At 47.1% G+C, this 17,915-nt stretch overlaps 1 protein-coding gene across 3 annotated transcripts in view; it reads right to left on the bottom strand.

Moving 5' to 3' along the window:
* Positions 1 to 3,547: 3,547 nt before the first annotated feature.
* The window catches only part of LOC119529975 (heat shock transcription factor 2 binding protein), a 152,450-nt gene continuing 138,082 nt past the window's right edge, over positions 3,548 to 17,915 (bottom strand). For all 3 annotated transcript variants that reach the window (XM_037830925.1, XM_037830915.1, XM_037830936.1), the window contains exon 9: positions 3,548 to 4,250. In XM_037830925.1, the coding sequence (XP_037686853.1) occupies positions 4,042 to 4,250 (209 nt within the window). In that variant the 3' untranslated portion in view covers positions 3,548 to 4,041. The remainder of the gene's footprint in view (positions 4,251 to 17,915) is intronic.

Below are 17,915 nucleotides of genomic sequence, written 5' to 3'. Positions count from 1 at the left end.
GCACCCACTGGCCTGGCTGCGCTCCGGGCTCCTCACCTTCAGCTACCCATGAGGACGCAGGGAGCTGCGGCTGGCCGAGCCCGGGGCCACCCTGGGGGGCTCAGATGAGGTGTCCTGCTGAGAACCCGCGGCCTGCAGCTTCCCACACTCCTGGACTAACCATGCTTTCAACACAAATGGGGTCTCGTATCCTTTCCAGAGAGCCCGGGACCCAGGGTAGGGGTGGGGACCCCACTAACTCCCAGAAATGGCATCCAATATGGCATTTTCTGTACTGAGCGTTGACCAGCATCTCCAATGGTTCACGACGCCAAACAGCTAAGGCCGAGGGCCCTGAGGCCGCACAGCCCAGGGAGCCGAGCAGGCATGGCAGACGAGGGCCGTGGGGTCCTGAGTGCAGGGCCAGAGGACAAGGCCAGGCAGGGGGGTCTGGGCCTCGGCAGGACCCGGCTCGTGCAAGGTGGCTCAGGCAAGCACGGCGTCACAAGGACCTGCACGCTGCCACCCTGGTCTGGGCTTGCTCAGGGGTCCGCACGTGGCCAAAGGGGCAAAGGCCTCACCGCAGGGAGGGTTTCTGGAGACATAGCCGGTTTACTGGTCTTGGCACCAGCTAAAGGCATGGGCAGCCTGACCCCTGAACAGAATCAGAAGGGGTCAGATGCCACACTCACTCCCGGCCCCAACTGCTGCCACCGGAAAAACAAACCCTGAAGTCCCTGCCATGGCCCACAAGGCCCGACCATCTCTGCACGACCCCCGTGCATGCTGACCCCCTGCGCCCCCAGCCCCTGCAGCCACCGACCCTGAGCACCCCCAGCCCTCACAGCCGCTGACCCCCAGTGCTCCCAGCCCTCACACCCACCGGCCCCCAAACCTGCCAGCCCCCCATGCAACCCTCACACCTGCTGACCCGGTATCCCAAGCCCTCACAGCTACCAGCCCCCCTGTACCCAGAGTGACCCTTTCCCAACAGCCCCCATGCTGACTGGCCCCCTGCACCCACAGCCCTCCAAGCTGGGCTTCAACCTGCCCCACAGGGGACACCAGTGTGGCCCCTGCCCACCAGCCTTCTGCCTGGGCTGCCCTTTGCCCAGAGCTTACCAAGTAGGAATCTTCCTTCTGAAGAGGTGAACTGCAAACATGCCTTCAATTTAAAGACGCAGGTGCCTCCATGAGCGGGAGCCCCTGCCTGCTGGTGCATCCTCAGAACATTCAACAGGCATTTGTGGCGTGAAAACCAGCGTCCTGGCAAGTTCCACTGGGAAAAACTTAAAAATCTTTGTGATAAAGATTATTCATGAGACCAACCAAGTATTTTAAAAATATGATAAGCACAGTAAAAATAAATTTTTGCATTTTGAAAACCATATTTGTGATAACATTTTCAAATGACAACGACAACAGTCTTGGTTTCATACGTGCACTAGCATGATCGAAGAATTCCAAGTGCATGCTCTACGAGACGCAGCATCAAACCTGCCCTCTCCAAGCAGCACACACGGGGATGCAGAGGCTGAGCCTGTGAGGACGGGCGGAGGGGTGGGGGGTTGTCATGTGCCCCTCCCTGAGCCTGGGGCTCTGATGGGCTCACAGCCCCTTCCGAGCTTGCACAGCTCCCACAGGACACAGTGCACCAATCCTACCCCCATACACAACCCCTTCTCCTATCCTGAGCCCTACGTCATATACTGCCCTGTCTCACATCTCTACCTTACCCTGTATCCCATCCTGTATCCTCTCCCACATCCTACCTATGATGCATTTACGACCTCCGTGAAGATCCCCATGCCATGATCTGGTCTGCAGCCTTGTTCTAATTTGTTTTGGGCTCCCAACTTGTGATCCTTTGCTTAAGACTTTAACCCTCTCTGGAGTAAGTGAGAGGCACTGGTGGATACCGATCTGGGATTAGTGGAGCTTGTCCCGACATCTGACAACGCTACAAGGACGCCCAGGGAGCCATGGCCAGCTGTCGACGCATAGGGAGCCATGGCCTGTCTACATCACCCTGAAGACTCCTCTTTCCTGATGTCAGTGTCAGCTTGGCCAGTGAGAGAGAGGACACTGGGGAGGTGGGAGGAGTGAGAGAGGGGTGGGCCTGCCCACAGCACCCTGCTTCACACAAACTGACAGCACCGAAGTGAAAAGGAGTTCTTAGGCTTAATAAACAGAGAGTTCTTTAAAAATTAAATTTTAAAAATGTGCATTACTTTATAACTGTTGTCTTTAATTTAAAAATTCACAAGAAGCCTCAAACACGGCAAATTACATTCTTACATACATATATTTTTTTTAACTGAGAAGGTTTTCTTTAGATTACTAGATGCATACAAATGAAACAATCTATGTTTTCCCCTTAACCTTCATATGACAAGAAGAAATACCAGGGAAATCAATCTCCTTAAAATTGGCCTTCAATACTTTTTCTTTTACATACTCCAAACACGTGCTTGTCACGTTTCTTCCTGAAGCAACTTTAATAAGAACACTTCTATCCTTAGCATCTTGTGTCACGAGGGAAAACACCCCTCATCATTCAACACACCCATCTTCTAATTAGCTAAACGATGCCACAACCTTTGAGGGTTTGGCCCAGTTTCATTTTCCTCTGTGCCCCTCTGACCCGGCTCTGGCAGAAACAAACATGCAGTTCGAGAGGAGGCAAAAATGAATGACACAACCTCATCATGGTTACCTTATTGACCGAACAACCACCAAAAAGAAAATGACACCGTGCTAGAACACACAAACACCTGCAGCTGTATTCACCAATCATCAGGACCCACGGGATCCACGCAGCACAGGTGGACCAATTCCTGCCCCCCTGGATTTCAAGTTCCTTTTACAGCATTTCCCTGCCTCTGATGAGCTAATGCTCCACAATACGTTGGCTCATGAAATTCAGCAACTGTGCCTTCCTCTAAGTAACTTCATCAGCCACAAAATGCACATTGGCTATAAAGATCTGCCGACAGAAGCGTGAACTTACTCTAAACGGCCACACCCAGCAGCGGGGCCTGGAAGGTGGGTGTGACCCCAGCTTGCTCTGCACCCGCAGGGCACTCTGAGCCCCACGGCCCACAGCGCGGTGTGGGGTCAACCTGGGTCCCGGAGGGGATGTGCTGCCTCTGGCCCTCAGGATGGGTGTAAAAGGCCACACGCACTCACACACAGCCTGGTTTCATGAGGAATGAAGCTCAATAGAGAGACAGCTCAGCAGGTGGGACAGATGGATATGGGGAAGCTCGGTGCACACACACCCATGGGTAGAAAGGGAGGTGGAGACGCCACGGGAGGAAGCCCAGCTGACGGTACGCAAACTGACGCAGGAGGACGTGTCCAGGGCTTGTTATAAGAAAACTGTTCTGATGTGATGACAGCCACCACATCTCGACGGAAAGGGAGTTTTTACACCAACCGAGTGTATGAGTAGCAATGTGCAGAAGGAGACCCTCTTCCAAACACCAAGCTTCTAGTATTTCAGAAAATCACATTTGTAACACATCAGTGACTCTGACTTTCTTTATTCAAAAATAGAAGAGGCACAAAAAATAGAGAACTAAAACATCCAATGTCAGCTGAAATAGCAGGCTCACCAAGGTTATGAGGGTAAACGTGCATTTGGAGGGGTAATTATAATTACTAGAGAGGGAATGAATTGTTTTTCACAAGAAAGGTGTTTCAGGAAAGCACTGACCAGGAGTGGGTGGTGATTTAACTTCCTGCTTTCATGGGTCAAACGAAGGTGGCAGGAGTCGACCGAGCTCCAGAGCCACTGGGGGAGGCCCCCTCCAGCTGCAGCACAGATGGGGGCCTGTCGGGCAGGAGGACGCCTTTCCCAGGCTCCCCTTTGGCATCGGTAACCACCCACCCACACAGTCACTCCATGAGGTCACACACGACACACCTCAATTCAGTCCGTCTCCAGCCAAGCACATCTGCCGTCTAACGCAGGCCCACAGTGACGGCTTTCAAACACAGGGTGAGGGGAATGGGGCAGGGAGAAGACACGGCGACCTCACCAGCAGCTCTCGGCATGCCCTAGGCGTCGTGGCCCAGAACGCGGAGGTCCTCCAGAAGCTCCTGGGCCACAGTCTGCAGGTGCGGGTTGCGGCTTTTCGCCATGGCCAGGATGCGTTGCAGGGGCAGGGAGCTCCGGAACTCAGAGGCCGACTTCGAGAAGACTTCTGGCTCCAGAACCACGGACTGGACAAGCCGCAGCACATGGAGGCACACCTCTGCATCCGGGTCTGCGGGCGGAGAAGAAACGTCGGTTAGAAAAAGGCTTTCTCGGGCAGATGCCACCCTTGAGGGGCACTTGCCTTTTGCATCACAGATTTATCCTGGAAGTCTAGAAGGCTGTGGGCTCACCCAGAGACAGAGCTGCTCCTCGAGGTCAGAGCTCACTCCTAAGAGGGGCGTGCAGGAACTCAGTTGCCGTCTATATGGTAGCTATCCCTCCTTCAAACGCTCACATGCTTGTCATTTTAAAACGCTGAGCTGAAAATCTGAATTTTTCCTGTTGCTTGCTTTAATTCTTTGCACTTACATGACTGTTTTAAAAGGCCATGGTGGTTTGGAACTGTGTGTACCCCAGAAAATCATGTTCTTAAAGCTAATCCATTCTTGTGGGTAGAAACCTATTCTGAGGGTGACTTTTGGATGAGGCTACTTCAGTTAAGGCAAACCCTACTGCGCCCACCATATGGCCTAAGACCTACTATGGGGTAAGGGGGATAAAAGACCTTTAGGGGCCTCCTTCTATGGGGAAGGGGCACGAAACTTCTCTCAGAGCATAAGACCTGCCAAAGATACCAGGCAGAGTTTGGGGGCGGCAGGGCAAGGGGAAAGCCTAGGCACAGCAGCGGTGGACTGGGCCAACCAAAGGCGGAGGTTGGCCCAAAACGGAGACCCCCCCCCCCACCACCAGCCTACGCAGGTGAGAGCAGCCTGCAGCTGGGGGTGGGGTGGGGCTGAGGATGGAGAGCAACCCTGCTGAGGCCCCCAGGAAGGCCAAGAGCCAAGGGAACATGGAGGAAGCCAGGGTGCACTGATGGTCACCATGGCGACCACAAAACCCACGTCTGACCCACCCCTGCAACAGCCACCCGGCAGCAGAGGCCTGGCCACATCCAGGGTAAAGACCACTTGCCTCCTTCCCCACCTGGAGGCCAAGTGCAGCCTGTGACCTGTTTCTGTACAGGCCACAAACTAAAAAAGGATTTTACATTTTAAAAGGGTTGATTACAAAGAAAAGGCCATTAGCAGAATACGCAACAGAGATTGTATGTAGCCCTCTGTGTTCAAGATACATACCACCTGCTCCATTACAGGAAAATCTGGCCCACCCTGCTCTACTGACCTCCACATCACATCTACCAGTCAACCAAAACTTACCATGGGAAGCCAGGGTGGGGGGATGTCAAGCAATAAAGTCATTGGCACAGCCGGATGCCAGAGGATCCAAATCCTGGAACCAGGTAAGTGTGACTAACAGATGGGCATATGATATTCTGAGATTCTCAGACTGGGATTAAAGTCTCTACTGTAAGTCCTAGAGCACAGACTAAAAAGAAAACATTTTTTAAAGTGTAAATGATAGACCAACAGTGCAGATGAAGTGGAATGTTAAAAAAACACTCAATCCAATAGCAGACAAAAAAAGAGGGTACAAAGAAACAAACAGAATTATTTCTATATTTCAATAACTACATTAAATGTAAAGAGTATGAACACACCATTTAAAAGACAGAGAATCTATTTTAAAAAGCAAGGCCCAAGCATATGCTTTCTACAAGAAGCCCATGATAAATATTAAGACATAAGTTAAAAGTTAAAGAATATTAAAAATACGGCACGCACACACTAAAAAGGGCTGTTGTGCATACAGTAACATCAGATAAAGCAGACTTCAGAAGACGTATTGCCAAGGATGTAGAGGGACACTGCAAAACGATAACGAGGCCAACACACCAAAGAGACATAACGGTGTTCAGGGTGTGTGCACCTAACAACAGAGTTTCAGAGGACAGGAGGCGAAGTCCGAGAGAACTCCAAGGGCAGATAAATTAGCAAGCAGAGTTAGAAACCCTAACATTCCTATCTCTTTTCTAGACAGACAGGTAGATAGGTAGATAGATTAGGTAGGTAGGTAGGTAGAGAACAAGGAAGCATAGAGAAAACCTAAATGACATTACCAATCTACTGGACCTCACTGACACTCCACCCACCAGGAGCAGAACACACGTTCCTTCCAAATGCACATGGAACGGTCACGAAGATAGACGTGTGCAGGGCCACAGAACAAATCTCAGCAAATTTAAAACAATTCACAGTATGTTCTGTGATCACAGAGGGTAAATTAAAAATTAGTAACAGAAAAATCCCCTAATACTTGGAAATCAAATAACACACTTCTAAGTAATCTGTGGATTGTAAGGAAATTTTCTGAATGAAAGGAAAACAAAAACACAGCATTGTCAAAATTTGTTGATTTCCCTCATAATTTCCCTCATAAAGCAGTGCTATGAGGGAAATTTACAGCTTTAAATACTTATGTTGGAAAATAAATTTTCAATATTTTTAGCTTTCACCTTTAAAAAAAAACTAGAAAAAGAGCAAATCATATCCAAAACTTTCAAGAAGAAAAAACAATAAAACTAAGAGCAGAAAATCAATATAACTAAAAGCAAACAAAAATAGAAAAAATTAACACAACCAAAAGTTTTTTTAAAAACCTATAAAATTGATAAACTTCTAGTCAGACTAATGAAGAAAAAAAGAATAAAGACAGACAAAAATTACAAATACATGAATGAAAAGGACATAATTATAGATCCTACAGATATAAAAAGGAAATAAGGAAATATTATGAATAACTTTGTGCCCATTAAGTCTGATAATTTGTATGCAATGGGCAAATTACTGGAAAATACAAACTACCAAAAACTCACTCGAAAAAAGATAGCCTGAATAGTACTATAATTAATAAAGAAATTGAGTTCATCATTAAAAATAGTCCAAAAATGAAAACCCCAGGCCCAGCAGGCTTCATCGGTAAATTCCATCAAATATTTAATGAAGTCACAGTAACTCTACACAGGTCTTCCAGAAAAGAGAAAAGGAGGAAAGAAGTTTTAACTTTTTGCAAGGAAGCCAGGGTTACCCTGAAACCAAAATTAGACAAAGACAATGTAAGAAAAGACTAATATCCCTCATGAACATAGACACAAAAATCCTAAACAATATACCAGCAAATCGAATCCAGGAATGTATAAAAAGGACAATACTTAATGACCATGTTACGTTTATCCTGGGAATACAAAGCTCACTCAACATTTATAAACAATCAATGTCATTTACTGTAACAACATACTAAAGAAGAAAAACCAGATGATCCTCTCAATAAATTCAGAAAAAGCTTTTAACAACATTCAATAACTATTCATAATAAAAACTCTCAGAAAACTAGGAATAGGAAGAAACACCTTCACCCTGAAAAGGAGCCTCCACACAATGTGTACACCCAACATCACACTCAATGGAGAACGACTGGAAGTGCAAGGCAGAGAGGTCCATTCTCACCTCGCCTATTCAAAACAACACCAGAGGGAGAGTGACGTCATTAACGTGATGACAGAGCCCTCCCCTGGGAAAGTCTTCCCTCAGAATCAGCTCATGAAAGGACAAGTCCCACTTGCTGAGAACTCTGGAGGACAACAGAGATTGGAGAGGCCTCCACAAATGCTGAATGGAAGAAAAACAAAAAGAATCCCCAGGATCAGGTAGGAAATTCCTGTCCCGAACCCGCTGGTCGGGACCCCTCCCCCTCCCTCAGTCCTCGCAGCGTGGGGGCCCTCTTGCCTTGATGTAGACTATAGAACCACTCATAGCAGCGGGTTAGAACCCCACACATATCCAGACACAGGGACCCAGGTCCTAGAGACCCAGGGCAGAACACAAGCCACTGAGTCGTGTCTCCCCTAACAGGGAAGAAACTGTAGGCAGATAAGACTCACAGGAAAGAAAAGGGTGGGTGGTATTAAACTGAACAGCTGTAAGACAGGATGGGCCCCAGCACTGAAAGGCCTAACAAAAAGGGGGCATTAAGTGAGGAAGAGAATTTAAACAAATTATAGGATGTGGTGATGAAATTCTGCACAAAAACAAACAGAACAGACCAAGATTCCTGGAGAAGAACAAAGGAAAGGAAGCTTTCTCCTGGAGATGAAACAATTGCACAAAAAGTGCAATCCTAAAAACTGTACCACATGTCCCGGGCAAGAATGAGATGAACCAGAGCTGGAAAAACCTGATCGGTTAAATACAAACAACTCTAAAGGTCTCCAACAAGTTGGACCAAACATCAAAGAAGAGCCTTAACACAAAGCCAATCAACAATGAAACCCTAGACAAGAGGGAAAAACTGACCTGCAGGGCTAACTCATCAAGATAATCAGAGGGCTAGACATCAGCAAAAAGAAACTGCAAGCCATACTAAGAAACAGGAAGATGTGGCTCAGTCAATGGAACAAATTAAAACCTCAGAGAACACAGAATTTGGAACAACTAATCAAAAAAGTCCAAACAAATCTCTTAAATCAATATAAGGAGATAAAGGAAAATATGGATATAGAATATTAAGAAGATAATATGTGAACATAAAGAAGAATTTGAAAGTATAAATAGAAACATAACAGAAATTATGAGAATGAAAGGCACAAAACAGACATTAAAATACACAGGCATACAACAGGATAGCTGAACAGACAGAAGAAAGAATCAGAAAACTGGGACAACTGAAATCATATGGTTAGAAGAACAGATAGAGAAAAGAATGGAAAAACTTAAGCAGTGTCTCAGGAACTTGAGTGACAGCACAAGAAGTACACAAACATATGCACCATGGGTGTCCCAGCAGGGGAAGAGAAGGAAAAAAGGGCAGAGAGAATATCTGAGAAAATAATGACCAAAAATTTCCCAACTTTTATGAAATACATAAATATACATGTCCAAGGAGTACAATGTACTCAAAAGAGAATAAATCCTAAAAGAACTACTCTGAGACATGTACTAATCAGAATATTAAATGCCAAAGATAAAGAAACAGCAAGAGAAATCAGCAAGAGAAAAGTGATTTGTCACATACAAGGGATCCTCAGTAAGACTAAGGATCTAATTTCTCATCAGAAACCGTGGAGGCAAAAAGGCAGCGATACATTCACAGTATTCAAAGAGAAACCTACCAGCCCCCAAAAATCTTTATCTGGCAAAACTGTCCTTCAAAAATGAGGGAGAGTTAAAATATTCACAGATAAACAGAAGTTGGGAGTACTTGTCAGCAAGAGATCTGCCCTACAAAAAATACTAAAAGGAGTTCTGCAGGCTGAAAGGAAAAAAGAAGAGACAGTGGCTTGGAGTCGTGTGAAGAAATGAAGGTCATCAGTAACAAGAAGGGTAAATGCAAAACCCAATAGTACTGTACCCTCAATATACAACTCTACTCTTTAATTCATTTACGAGTCAGAATACAATTGAAAACAAAAAAGGTAAACTATAAAGAGGAAACTGGATACGAGAGCAGAGAACGTGTGTGCTATCTGAAGCTAAATTGGTACCTTTCCAGATTAGTAGCTTATAGATGTAGGTTGTGTAATATAAACCCCAGGGTAACCACAAATTCACCCAACAGCGGAACACGCCGATGTATCAAAAGGCAGGTCCAGGAAAGTTCAGGGCAGCATTGATTGTAAAAGCCAAAACCCAGAAGCATCCAAAGGTCCATCCACAGTAAAAAGGGTCAACACTTGGCGGCAGGTTCTGACGATGGGGAGCTGCACACCAGCAGCTCCCAAAGCAGGGAGGGGACACTGTGCTCCCAGGGGACAGCTGGTGATGGCTGGAGACGGTTTTGGTTGTCACAGCTGGGTGTGTGTGTGTGGTTGTGTGTGTGTGCTCGTGGCATCTAGGGGTGGAGCGGGGACCCAGCCCACGATGCCAACGGAGCCAAGGCCGAGACCTGCCGTGTGCAGCAGTGAAAACGCAGCAGCACGGACAAATCCCACCAACATAAAGTTGAATGGAAGTACGATTCCATTTACCTCAAGTGCAGACACAGGACCGAGGGCCAGGGGAGTGGAGATTCGGAAGGAGCCTGAATTCTCAGCTGCCTGGTGGTTAGCCAGCGCTCTCTTTGTGACAAGTCTCAGAGCTTTACACTTCTGCTTTGTGTACCATTCTCTATGTATGCCATACTCGTTAAAAAATTATTTTGAGAAAGGATAAAAGGAAACGAGGAAAGGAGAGGGTGAGGTTGGGAAAGAGGGGTGGCAAGGGGAAGGGAGGAAGGGAGAGAGGGAGGGACAGAAGGACAGGGAGGGACAGAGGGACAGAAAGACGGGAAAGAAAGGAAGATGGGAAGGGAGGGAGGAAGGGGGAGAAAAGAAGGAACTAGGCTCTAGAGAAGCCTTCCTGCTGGCCCGTCCCTGCCGTCCCTGGCCCCCCAGGCTGGCCTCTCCTGGTTCGGTGCTCCTGCCTGTCAACCCCAGTCCACCCTGACGCCCCTTTCCTCTGGGCTCCTCCCTCCATCACCCACTGCCAGGGCTGAAATCCCGACCCCACCACGTGCCCCCAGCTGCTGAGTGCCACCCACAGGGCCGCCGCAAGGGTTACTCAGTGACCCAGCACAGAGCAGCCCCTCAGAGGGGTCAGTAGATGCTGTTGTTCCCCAGGAGGGGAGCCGCCACACACACCCACACCAGCAACCCCCGCTCGGGGGGCTGCCAGCAGAGCTGACCGTGAGACTCAAGTCTAATCTCGGACAAATTCTGAAAATAAATAATGCCAACACACCTTCAAATAAGCTACCCACCACGTGCCGCAGTGTGACCCAGGCAGGAAGTGAAACATGTAACTCTGTTTTCCTTTGACACTGGCAGCTCTTTTCCTTTAAGTTAAAGAAACAGGTGCCTTGAGCATTAAACCATAATGTAAAAACATCTCTAAAGCCATGACAGTGTCCCTGATCAAAATCTAGGAACTGTTCATTAAATTGTTTTGTGCACTGCTGGGCCCCGCTGACAAGCGAGTGCTCCTGCCGGCCAGCTCTGTGTGAGTCTCCTTAGCCGTTCCCTGTGCTGCCCCTCGGGGGCCACAGCCTGGTCCCGAGAATACGCCGGAGCTCCCCTTGCAGCCCGTACGCTCAAGTGAGAATGGCTGTCACTGGGGAGAGGAGCCTTCCAAGGGCCTCCTCACAATTACTTCTCTGCAGTGAAGGAGAAAAAACTAATTGGACCAAGAAAGCAAATCTCATTAAAATAAAAGGAAAATCCATTTTTTACAAATTAACCAGAACTGACTAATTCTCCAAGCAGGAAGCAATTGCTGAGTCTTATGCATCAAGCACGTGAGACTCACAGGCAGGCAGGCGGAGGTGCTCTGAGTTTTCATGAGTAAATCTAAAACACAAAACAGATCCACTCTACAGTAACTCTACAAAAGGACTGACCATTGTGTGGTGGTTTGGGGCTGTGTGTACCCCAGAAAAACATGTTCTTAACACTAGTTCACTCCTGTGGGTGTGGAACCATCGGAAGTAGGACCTTGTGATGCATCTACTTCAGTTAAGGTGTGGCCCAGCTCAATCAGGATGGATCTCCATCCTACTACCGGAGGATGACACAATGAATTCAGACACACACAGAGAGACAGAGAAAGAGAGCACCAAAGGAAGCAAGAAGCTGAAATTTCATAGAACTCAGAAGAGAACTAGAGGCCAGGAGAAGCCACCATGTGTACTGCCTCGTGACAGAGGAGCCCAGGGCCAAGGATCACTGGCAGCTGGCCCCCAAACACCACAGTCTCCAGGGAGAAAGCATCACCTTGATGACAGCTTGATTTGAATTTTTCCTGGACTCAAACCCCCACGTCATTAAATTCCCACTGTTTAAGCCATCCCTTTGCATGGCATTTGCTTGAACAACCCAGGCATAGGTTCCTGATAAATTATAAGAACAGCTAAAACAGAATTTGATTTTCAAGAGCATATCAATTGAATAAATCGAGGTACACTTCTATAATTTAAGAGAATCCATGGAGAAAAGTTATCCAGCTGATTCTTAGAAAAGAAATGAGAAATTACCGAAAGTTGTTCAACCAACCTTCTCATAGAAAAAAAGCAAAGTGGGTGATTAGCATTGTTTGAAGCCAAGATGTATGGGGAGAACAAATAAAAACTATATATCTGCAAGAACAGGGAGTCTACAGAAGAAAACTCTCTGCTGAAACCCAATGTTCATTAAGGAGCCAATGAATGAAGTAATTAAGAAGAAAACAGGTCTCCCCATCAGTGATTCAATATGGTACGCGAGGCTGGCCGCTGTCCCTTCCCCGGCCACCGAAAGCCGCCTCTTCCTCCTGGAGAATCCTGGCCAGAGGGCCAGACGGCCAGCGGGTCCCCAGGGCTGGCAGAGGAAGGAGAGTGACCTTTCTACAAAAATACAAGGACACCCACAAGCCCAAAGCCGTGCTCCCGCGGGGTCACGTCCTCGTTGCTCAGTGTCCCACAGGGGACGCCCCCTCGAATGGCTCTTGGAGCCCCCTGTGCACCACACAGACCCAGGCTTGGGCCCCACGCCCTGACCAGGAGTCCAACACTGAATGTGCCCTTAAAACAGTCACGCCACCTTTTTCATTGCAGGGGTTAGAGTGCACCCAGCCTGGCGGCTTCAGGCCCCTCCTGGCACTCTAGAGCGGGCCCTCACCTCTCCCAGCCTGCAGGCTTCCCAACTCCTGCTCCACTTTTCTGTCATCCTCTCTCCTGGAAACGGTGCTCTCAGTGGAGTTCCAGGCCCGCACCCCCCGGCTCCCTCCTGCCTTGTCTTGCTCTTCTGTGCCCCCAGCCCCACACCCTCTTCCTCCTGTACTGCGAAGGCCGAACGCCCCAGCTGTCGACACACCTCTAGTTCCCGAGAGGCTGTCATCTACAGCCCAGCTAGAAATAGTTTCTCCACAGCAATGGTGCACACAGGTAGGCCCCTAGCCCTCACCTCTCCCGTGATTCCAGCCCGACCTCACCTTCAAACTCTACACTAGCAGGATCTCAAACCAAACATGCCCCCCAACTCCTCATCTCCCTACATGCCCCCCTCGTCCTCCCACAGCACCCCCACTGACCCAGTCGCCCAGACCAGACACCAAGAGCCATCTGTGGCCTGTCCCTCACCATCCCTCTCCTGGTCACCCCCACCATCGCCATGGCAACCAGAACCCAAGCACCAGGATCTTCTCATCTTCACCAGAAGCCTCCACCACCTTCTCCCCCCCAAAAAAGTTGGTCACATCACAGCACCCCCCTGTTCGGGGTTCTGTCCAGGGGCTTCAGGGCCATCCTCAAGGCCGGTGTGACCCAGCTCCAGTCAGCTCTGGACCTCCTCTCCAGCCGCACCAGCTGTGTGATCTTCCTCCAATACCCCCTTGCTCATGGCAGCCTCGGGGCCTCTGCACAGACCCCTGTCTGCGGTGCTCAGCTCCCAGACCTGGGCGTGGCTTTCCACCACCGCACCCAGTCTCCACCCAAACACGGACCAGGCCCGGTCAGCCCCTCGGTCCACTCAGGCCTTCCCTTTTCATTCATAGTACTCCACTGTACACACCATTGTATCAGTTTACTGTCCAGTCTCCCCAGAATGTAAGTTCCACAAGGGCAAGGACTTTGTCTTGTTCATTTGAGAAGCTCCATTTCCTGGAGCAGTGCCACGAGCTCCAGAGATACCTGTCCCCAACGGGGCCGGCCTGACCCTGCAGACTGACTGGCCCCCTGAACCCTATGGACTGACCAGCCCCCCTGACTCCCCAGGACTGACCAGCCCCCGACAGGCCCGGCCTGGCATGTGGCCCCCCCAGCCCCCACTGTACACGCTGCCTGCAGGTGAAGCTCCACAGCGTGAGCTGTATTTTGTGAGAGACAAAAGAAATACAGCCCCTAGTCCCTACTCCCTTACCTAGTTAGGGACTAAAAAGAAAGCGTTCCAGACCATTAACAAGCAACAGATCAGCGGGTGCAAATGTAACCCCATCTGCAACACTCACTGCGGAATTCAGAGAAAGGAATGACCTGAGCAGGGGAAGGGAAATCTGGAAAGGCTCCCCAGAGGGCAGTTTGAGGTTGGATTTTGAAGGTCTAGGAACACAACGTATCTAAGCACTTAGATGATTACGAGTAACTCTTTATATAGTAGCTATTTCATTTAATAGATTTGTTATTGCTTATTTCTATATTTTTCTTTCTGAAATCCAGAAACATGTTATCACCTCAACCTTTAGAGAAAAATAAAAGCTCCCTCGTAACAGGGTGTGAACACGTGGCCCCTTCCATCTGCTGTCTCTGATAACACTCCAGCCACAGATTCCTCACCTCCTCCCTCCCAGACATCACTTCTCAACTGTTCAGCCTGATGATTTAGACAACAGACCACACACAGAGGAAGTAGAAAAGGTGCTTCTTAGCCCAACAGGAACCTGCTCCTTTTCTAAAATACACTTGTGCAGCTGATGGGTCAGCTCTGGGATATATGCAGAGCCTGACTCACAACCAAACAAGCCCCACAGCAGCACCTGTCAAAATGCATGCAAATACACAGACCTCAGTAGCCACAACATAAGTCTCATGCAGCCCCAGAATTCTCAGAAGGGTATCCTGATTAAGATGGAGACAACACAAAATTTTTGCATTTCAAGTTAAATGTAGGTTTAATTTGTAAATTCAGCACGGTGCAGGAGAAAGCACATAAGCTCAAGCAATGGGTTTATTGTCAGAGGGCCAGGATATGGCACTTCCTAACTCATTGGCCTTGGCAAGAAAGGTGTTCCTATTCTCTGTGCCTCAGTTTCCCCAGCAGCAGAGCAGAAAGGAAACTCCCTGTGCCAGTTTGGATATATTGTGCCCCAACAAAAACCATGATCTTTTAATCCAATCTTGTCGGGTGGAAACTTCTGATTGAGTGTTTCCATGGAGATGTGACCCACTCCACTGAGTGAGACCTTTGATTAAATTATTTGCATGGAGGTGTGGACCCTGCCCACTCAGGGTGGGTCTTGAGTGTTCCACTGGAGTATCCAAGAGAGTTCAGGAGCTGACACAGATGCTGACGCTTGGAGACGCTTGGAGATGCAGACAGAAGGACGTTTGGAGACGCTAAGCTAAAAGATGACGCCCAGAGTTTGCCCTGGAGAAGCTAGGAGAGGACCCCCAGATGCTTAGAGAGAAATACCCTGGGAGAACAAGCAAGGACGCACAGGAGCTGAGAGAGAGGTGCAAAGACAGAAGCCCAGAGACGTTTTGGAGAAAGCCACTTTGAAATGCAACCCGGGAGCAAAGGACCAGCAGACACCAGCCACGTGCCTTCCCAGGTGACAGTTTTCTAGACGCCATAGGCTTTCTGCAGTGAAGGTATCCTCTTGTTGATGCCTTAGTCTGGACACTTCTATGGCCTTAGGACTATAACTCTGTAACCAAATAAACCCCCTTTATAAAAGCCAATCCATTTCTGGTATTTCGCATAACGGCAGCATCAGCAAACCAGAACAATCCTCAAAGAGTATCAGCGAGTATGTCAGACGGACGGCACGGGAAAGAGCGCGCCACAGGCAAGCACACCTGTACCTCAAGAAATGTTAAAGGAACTTGCTCAGGCCCTTGTTTCCAGCTGGAAATCTGTAAGCATCTACATAAAGGAAGGGAGTGCACCAGAAATGGTAATGGTGTGAATTTTTCCCTCATATTGTTTCATCTCTTTAAAAGGTAGCTATTTAAAGCAAAAATAGTAAAAACGTATTTTGAGATATATATCTTAGATGACAGCAATAACGATAAGGAAGAATACTGATGCAAGCTTCTTATACTATACATGAAATGGCATAATATTACTTGAAGGTGGATTACAATAAGTGAAAGACGTATATTTTATACTTAGAATAACCACTAAAAGAAAAATACAGAGAGATCTATCCAATAAGCTAATAAAGGAGATAAAATGGAATTATAAAATAATAATAAATTAATCCAAATGAAAGGGAGGAAAAGGAACAAAGAACAGATAGGACAAGTAGAAAACAAATAACAAGACAAGACTTAAACTCAACCATGTTAATCACATTGAATATAAATGATCTAATCACTCAAGCTAAAAAAGCCGAGATTGCCAGAATGTATAAAAACAGAAACAACAAACAAGGACTATCTGTATGCTGTCTACCAAAAAAAGCCACTTGAAATATAAAGGCCACAGGTAGTTAAAAGCAAAAGGGGTTAAAAAAAAAAAAGTATAATATGCTAACACTAATCAAAGAGAGCTGGCTTTGCCTGAAGTTTAAAGTCTACTTTGCCTAATATATCAGTGTAGACACTGCCGCTTTCTTTTGAAAGAACTGAAAAGACAAATCCACAGAGATAGAGATTTCTACATCCCTCTCTCAGTAACTGATAAAGCAAGTAAAGAAAAAAATTATTAAGTATACAGAAGACCTAATCAACATTATCAACCAACTTGAAAATATTGACATTTACAGAACGCTCCACCCAATAACAACAGAACACATTATTCTTTGCAGGTACACAAGGAACATTTACAAGGTAAACCACATTTTGGGCTATAAAACAAGTCTCAAGGAACTTAAAAGTATCGGAATCATACAGAATATGTTCTCCAACTACATTAAAATTAAATTAGGAATCAATAACTGAAAGATTATCTGGAAAATCCCCCAAATGACTGAAAATTAAATGTCAGATAAAAATACCATAGATGTTTTGCTTAAAGTTCTTCTTAGAAAAGTATGAATTGTTATTTTCTAGGTAATCACTCGATATTTCATATTTGATTTTATTATTATATAAATATTAAATGTTCCAGGTGTGTTCCAAAAAAAAAAATTAAATGTCAGAACATGTACCATACAAATACTGAAAAATTGGTGATAATCACCAAGTCAAATAAATGAGTGGTGTCACAATTCCTCAAAAGTTAGAAGCGCTTTATGTTAAATACATGTTTGTTAGATATATACACATACATACATACATACACACACACACATATATAAGCCATATATAATATATAATTCATATGTAATAAAAACACAAAGACGCGTAAGCATTCTCTTCATTGCAAATCAGACCAATGTCCCCAAGAGGTCACCCAGATATGGCCTATGAAATCTCATATGCCACAGCCTCTCACATCCCACAAACCCTATCTGAAGGCACCTCTGCCCTAAAACACACATACAGCCAGACACTCGTGTCTTCCTAAACACCATATCATTTCCTCAAGCTTGTTAATTTTCTCCTCTTTTGCCACAACAGAGCTCCTGAGAGCAGGAGGATCCTCCGCACCCCACCCCAACCTGCTGTTCAGTAAGGCTTCCGGCTCTACAGCTCCACTGGTTCTGCAAGGACCCCAGTAACATCTGAGCACTGCATCTGACGGCTGGTTCTCAGTCCTCAGTATCTTGGCCTTGCTTTTCTCTCCTTTTTCAGACCATACAATGATACCCTGGCCCACTTCCCTCTCGCTGGAGCTCTTCTGAATCCTTCAGCAGCCCTACTTTCCCAATGGCCTAACTGAGGAAACATTTTAAGGGTCAGACTTCAACTCACTTCAACACAACCTCTCCCAACTCTGAAAACAACACCTTTTCTCACTGCTTCATATCGTATCTCAAAATAGGTTTCTCCCTGATTCACATTTTACGCTGACCTCTCTCCTGAAAAGCTCCCACCTTTCTGCTGAAAATTTCAACCATCAGTCCCAACTCGGACCACTCCTCTTTGCCCATGATTCTCTCGTGACCCAAATGCTCCTCTGAACGTGCAATTCCTAACCCTACTTCCAGCCTTCCACTGGTCCCCCCAGTTA

The sequence above is a fragment of the Choloepus didactylus genome, chromosome 1 (assembly GCF_015220235.1).
Source record: "Choloepus didactylus isolate mChoDid1 chromosome 1, mChoDid1.pri, whole genome shotgun sequence".
Classification (NCBI taxonomy): domain Eukaryota; kingdom Metazoa; phylum Chordata; class Mammalia; order Pilosa; family Megalonychidae; genus Choloepus; species Choloepus didactylus.
This window is presented reverse-complemented; position numbering and strand designations above follow the sequence as displayed.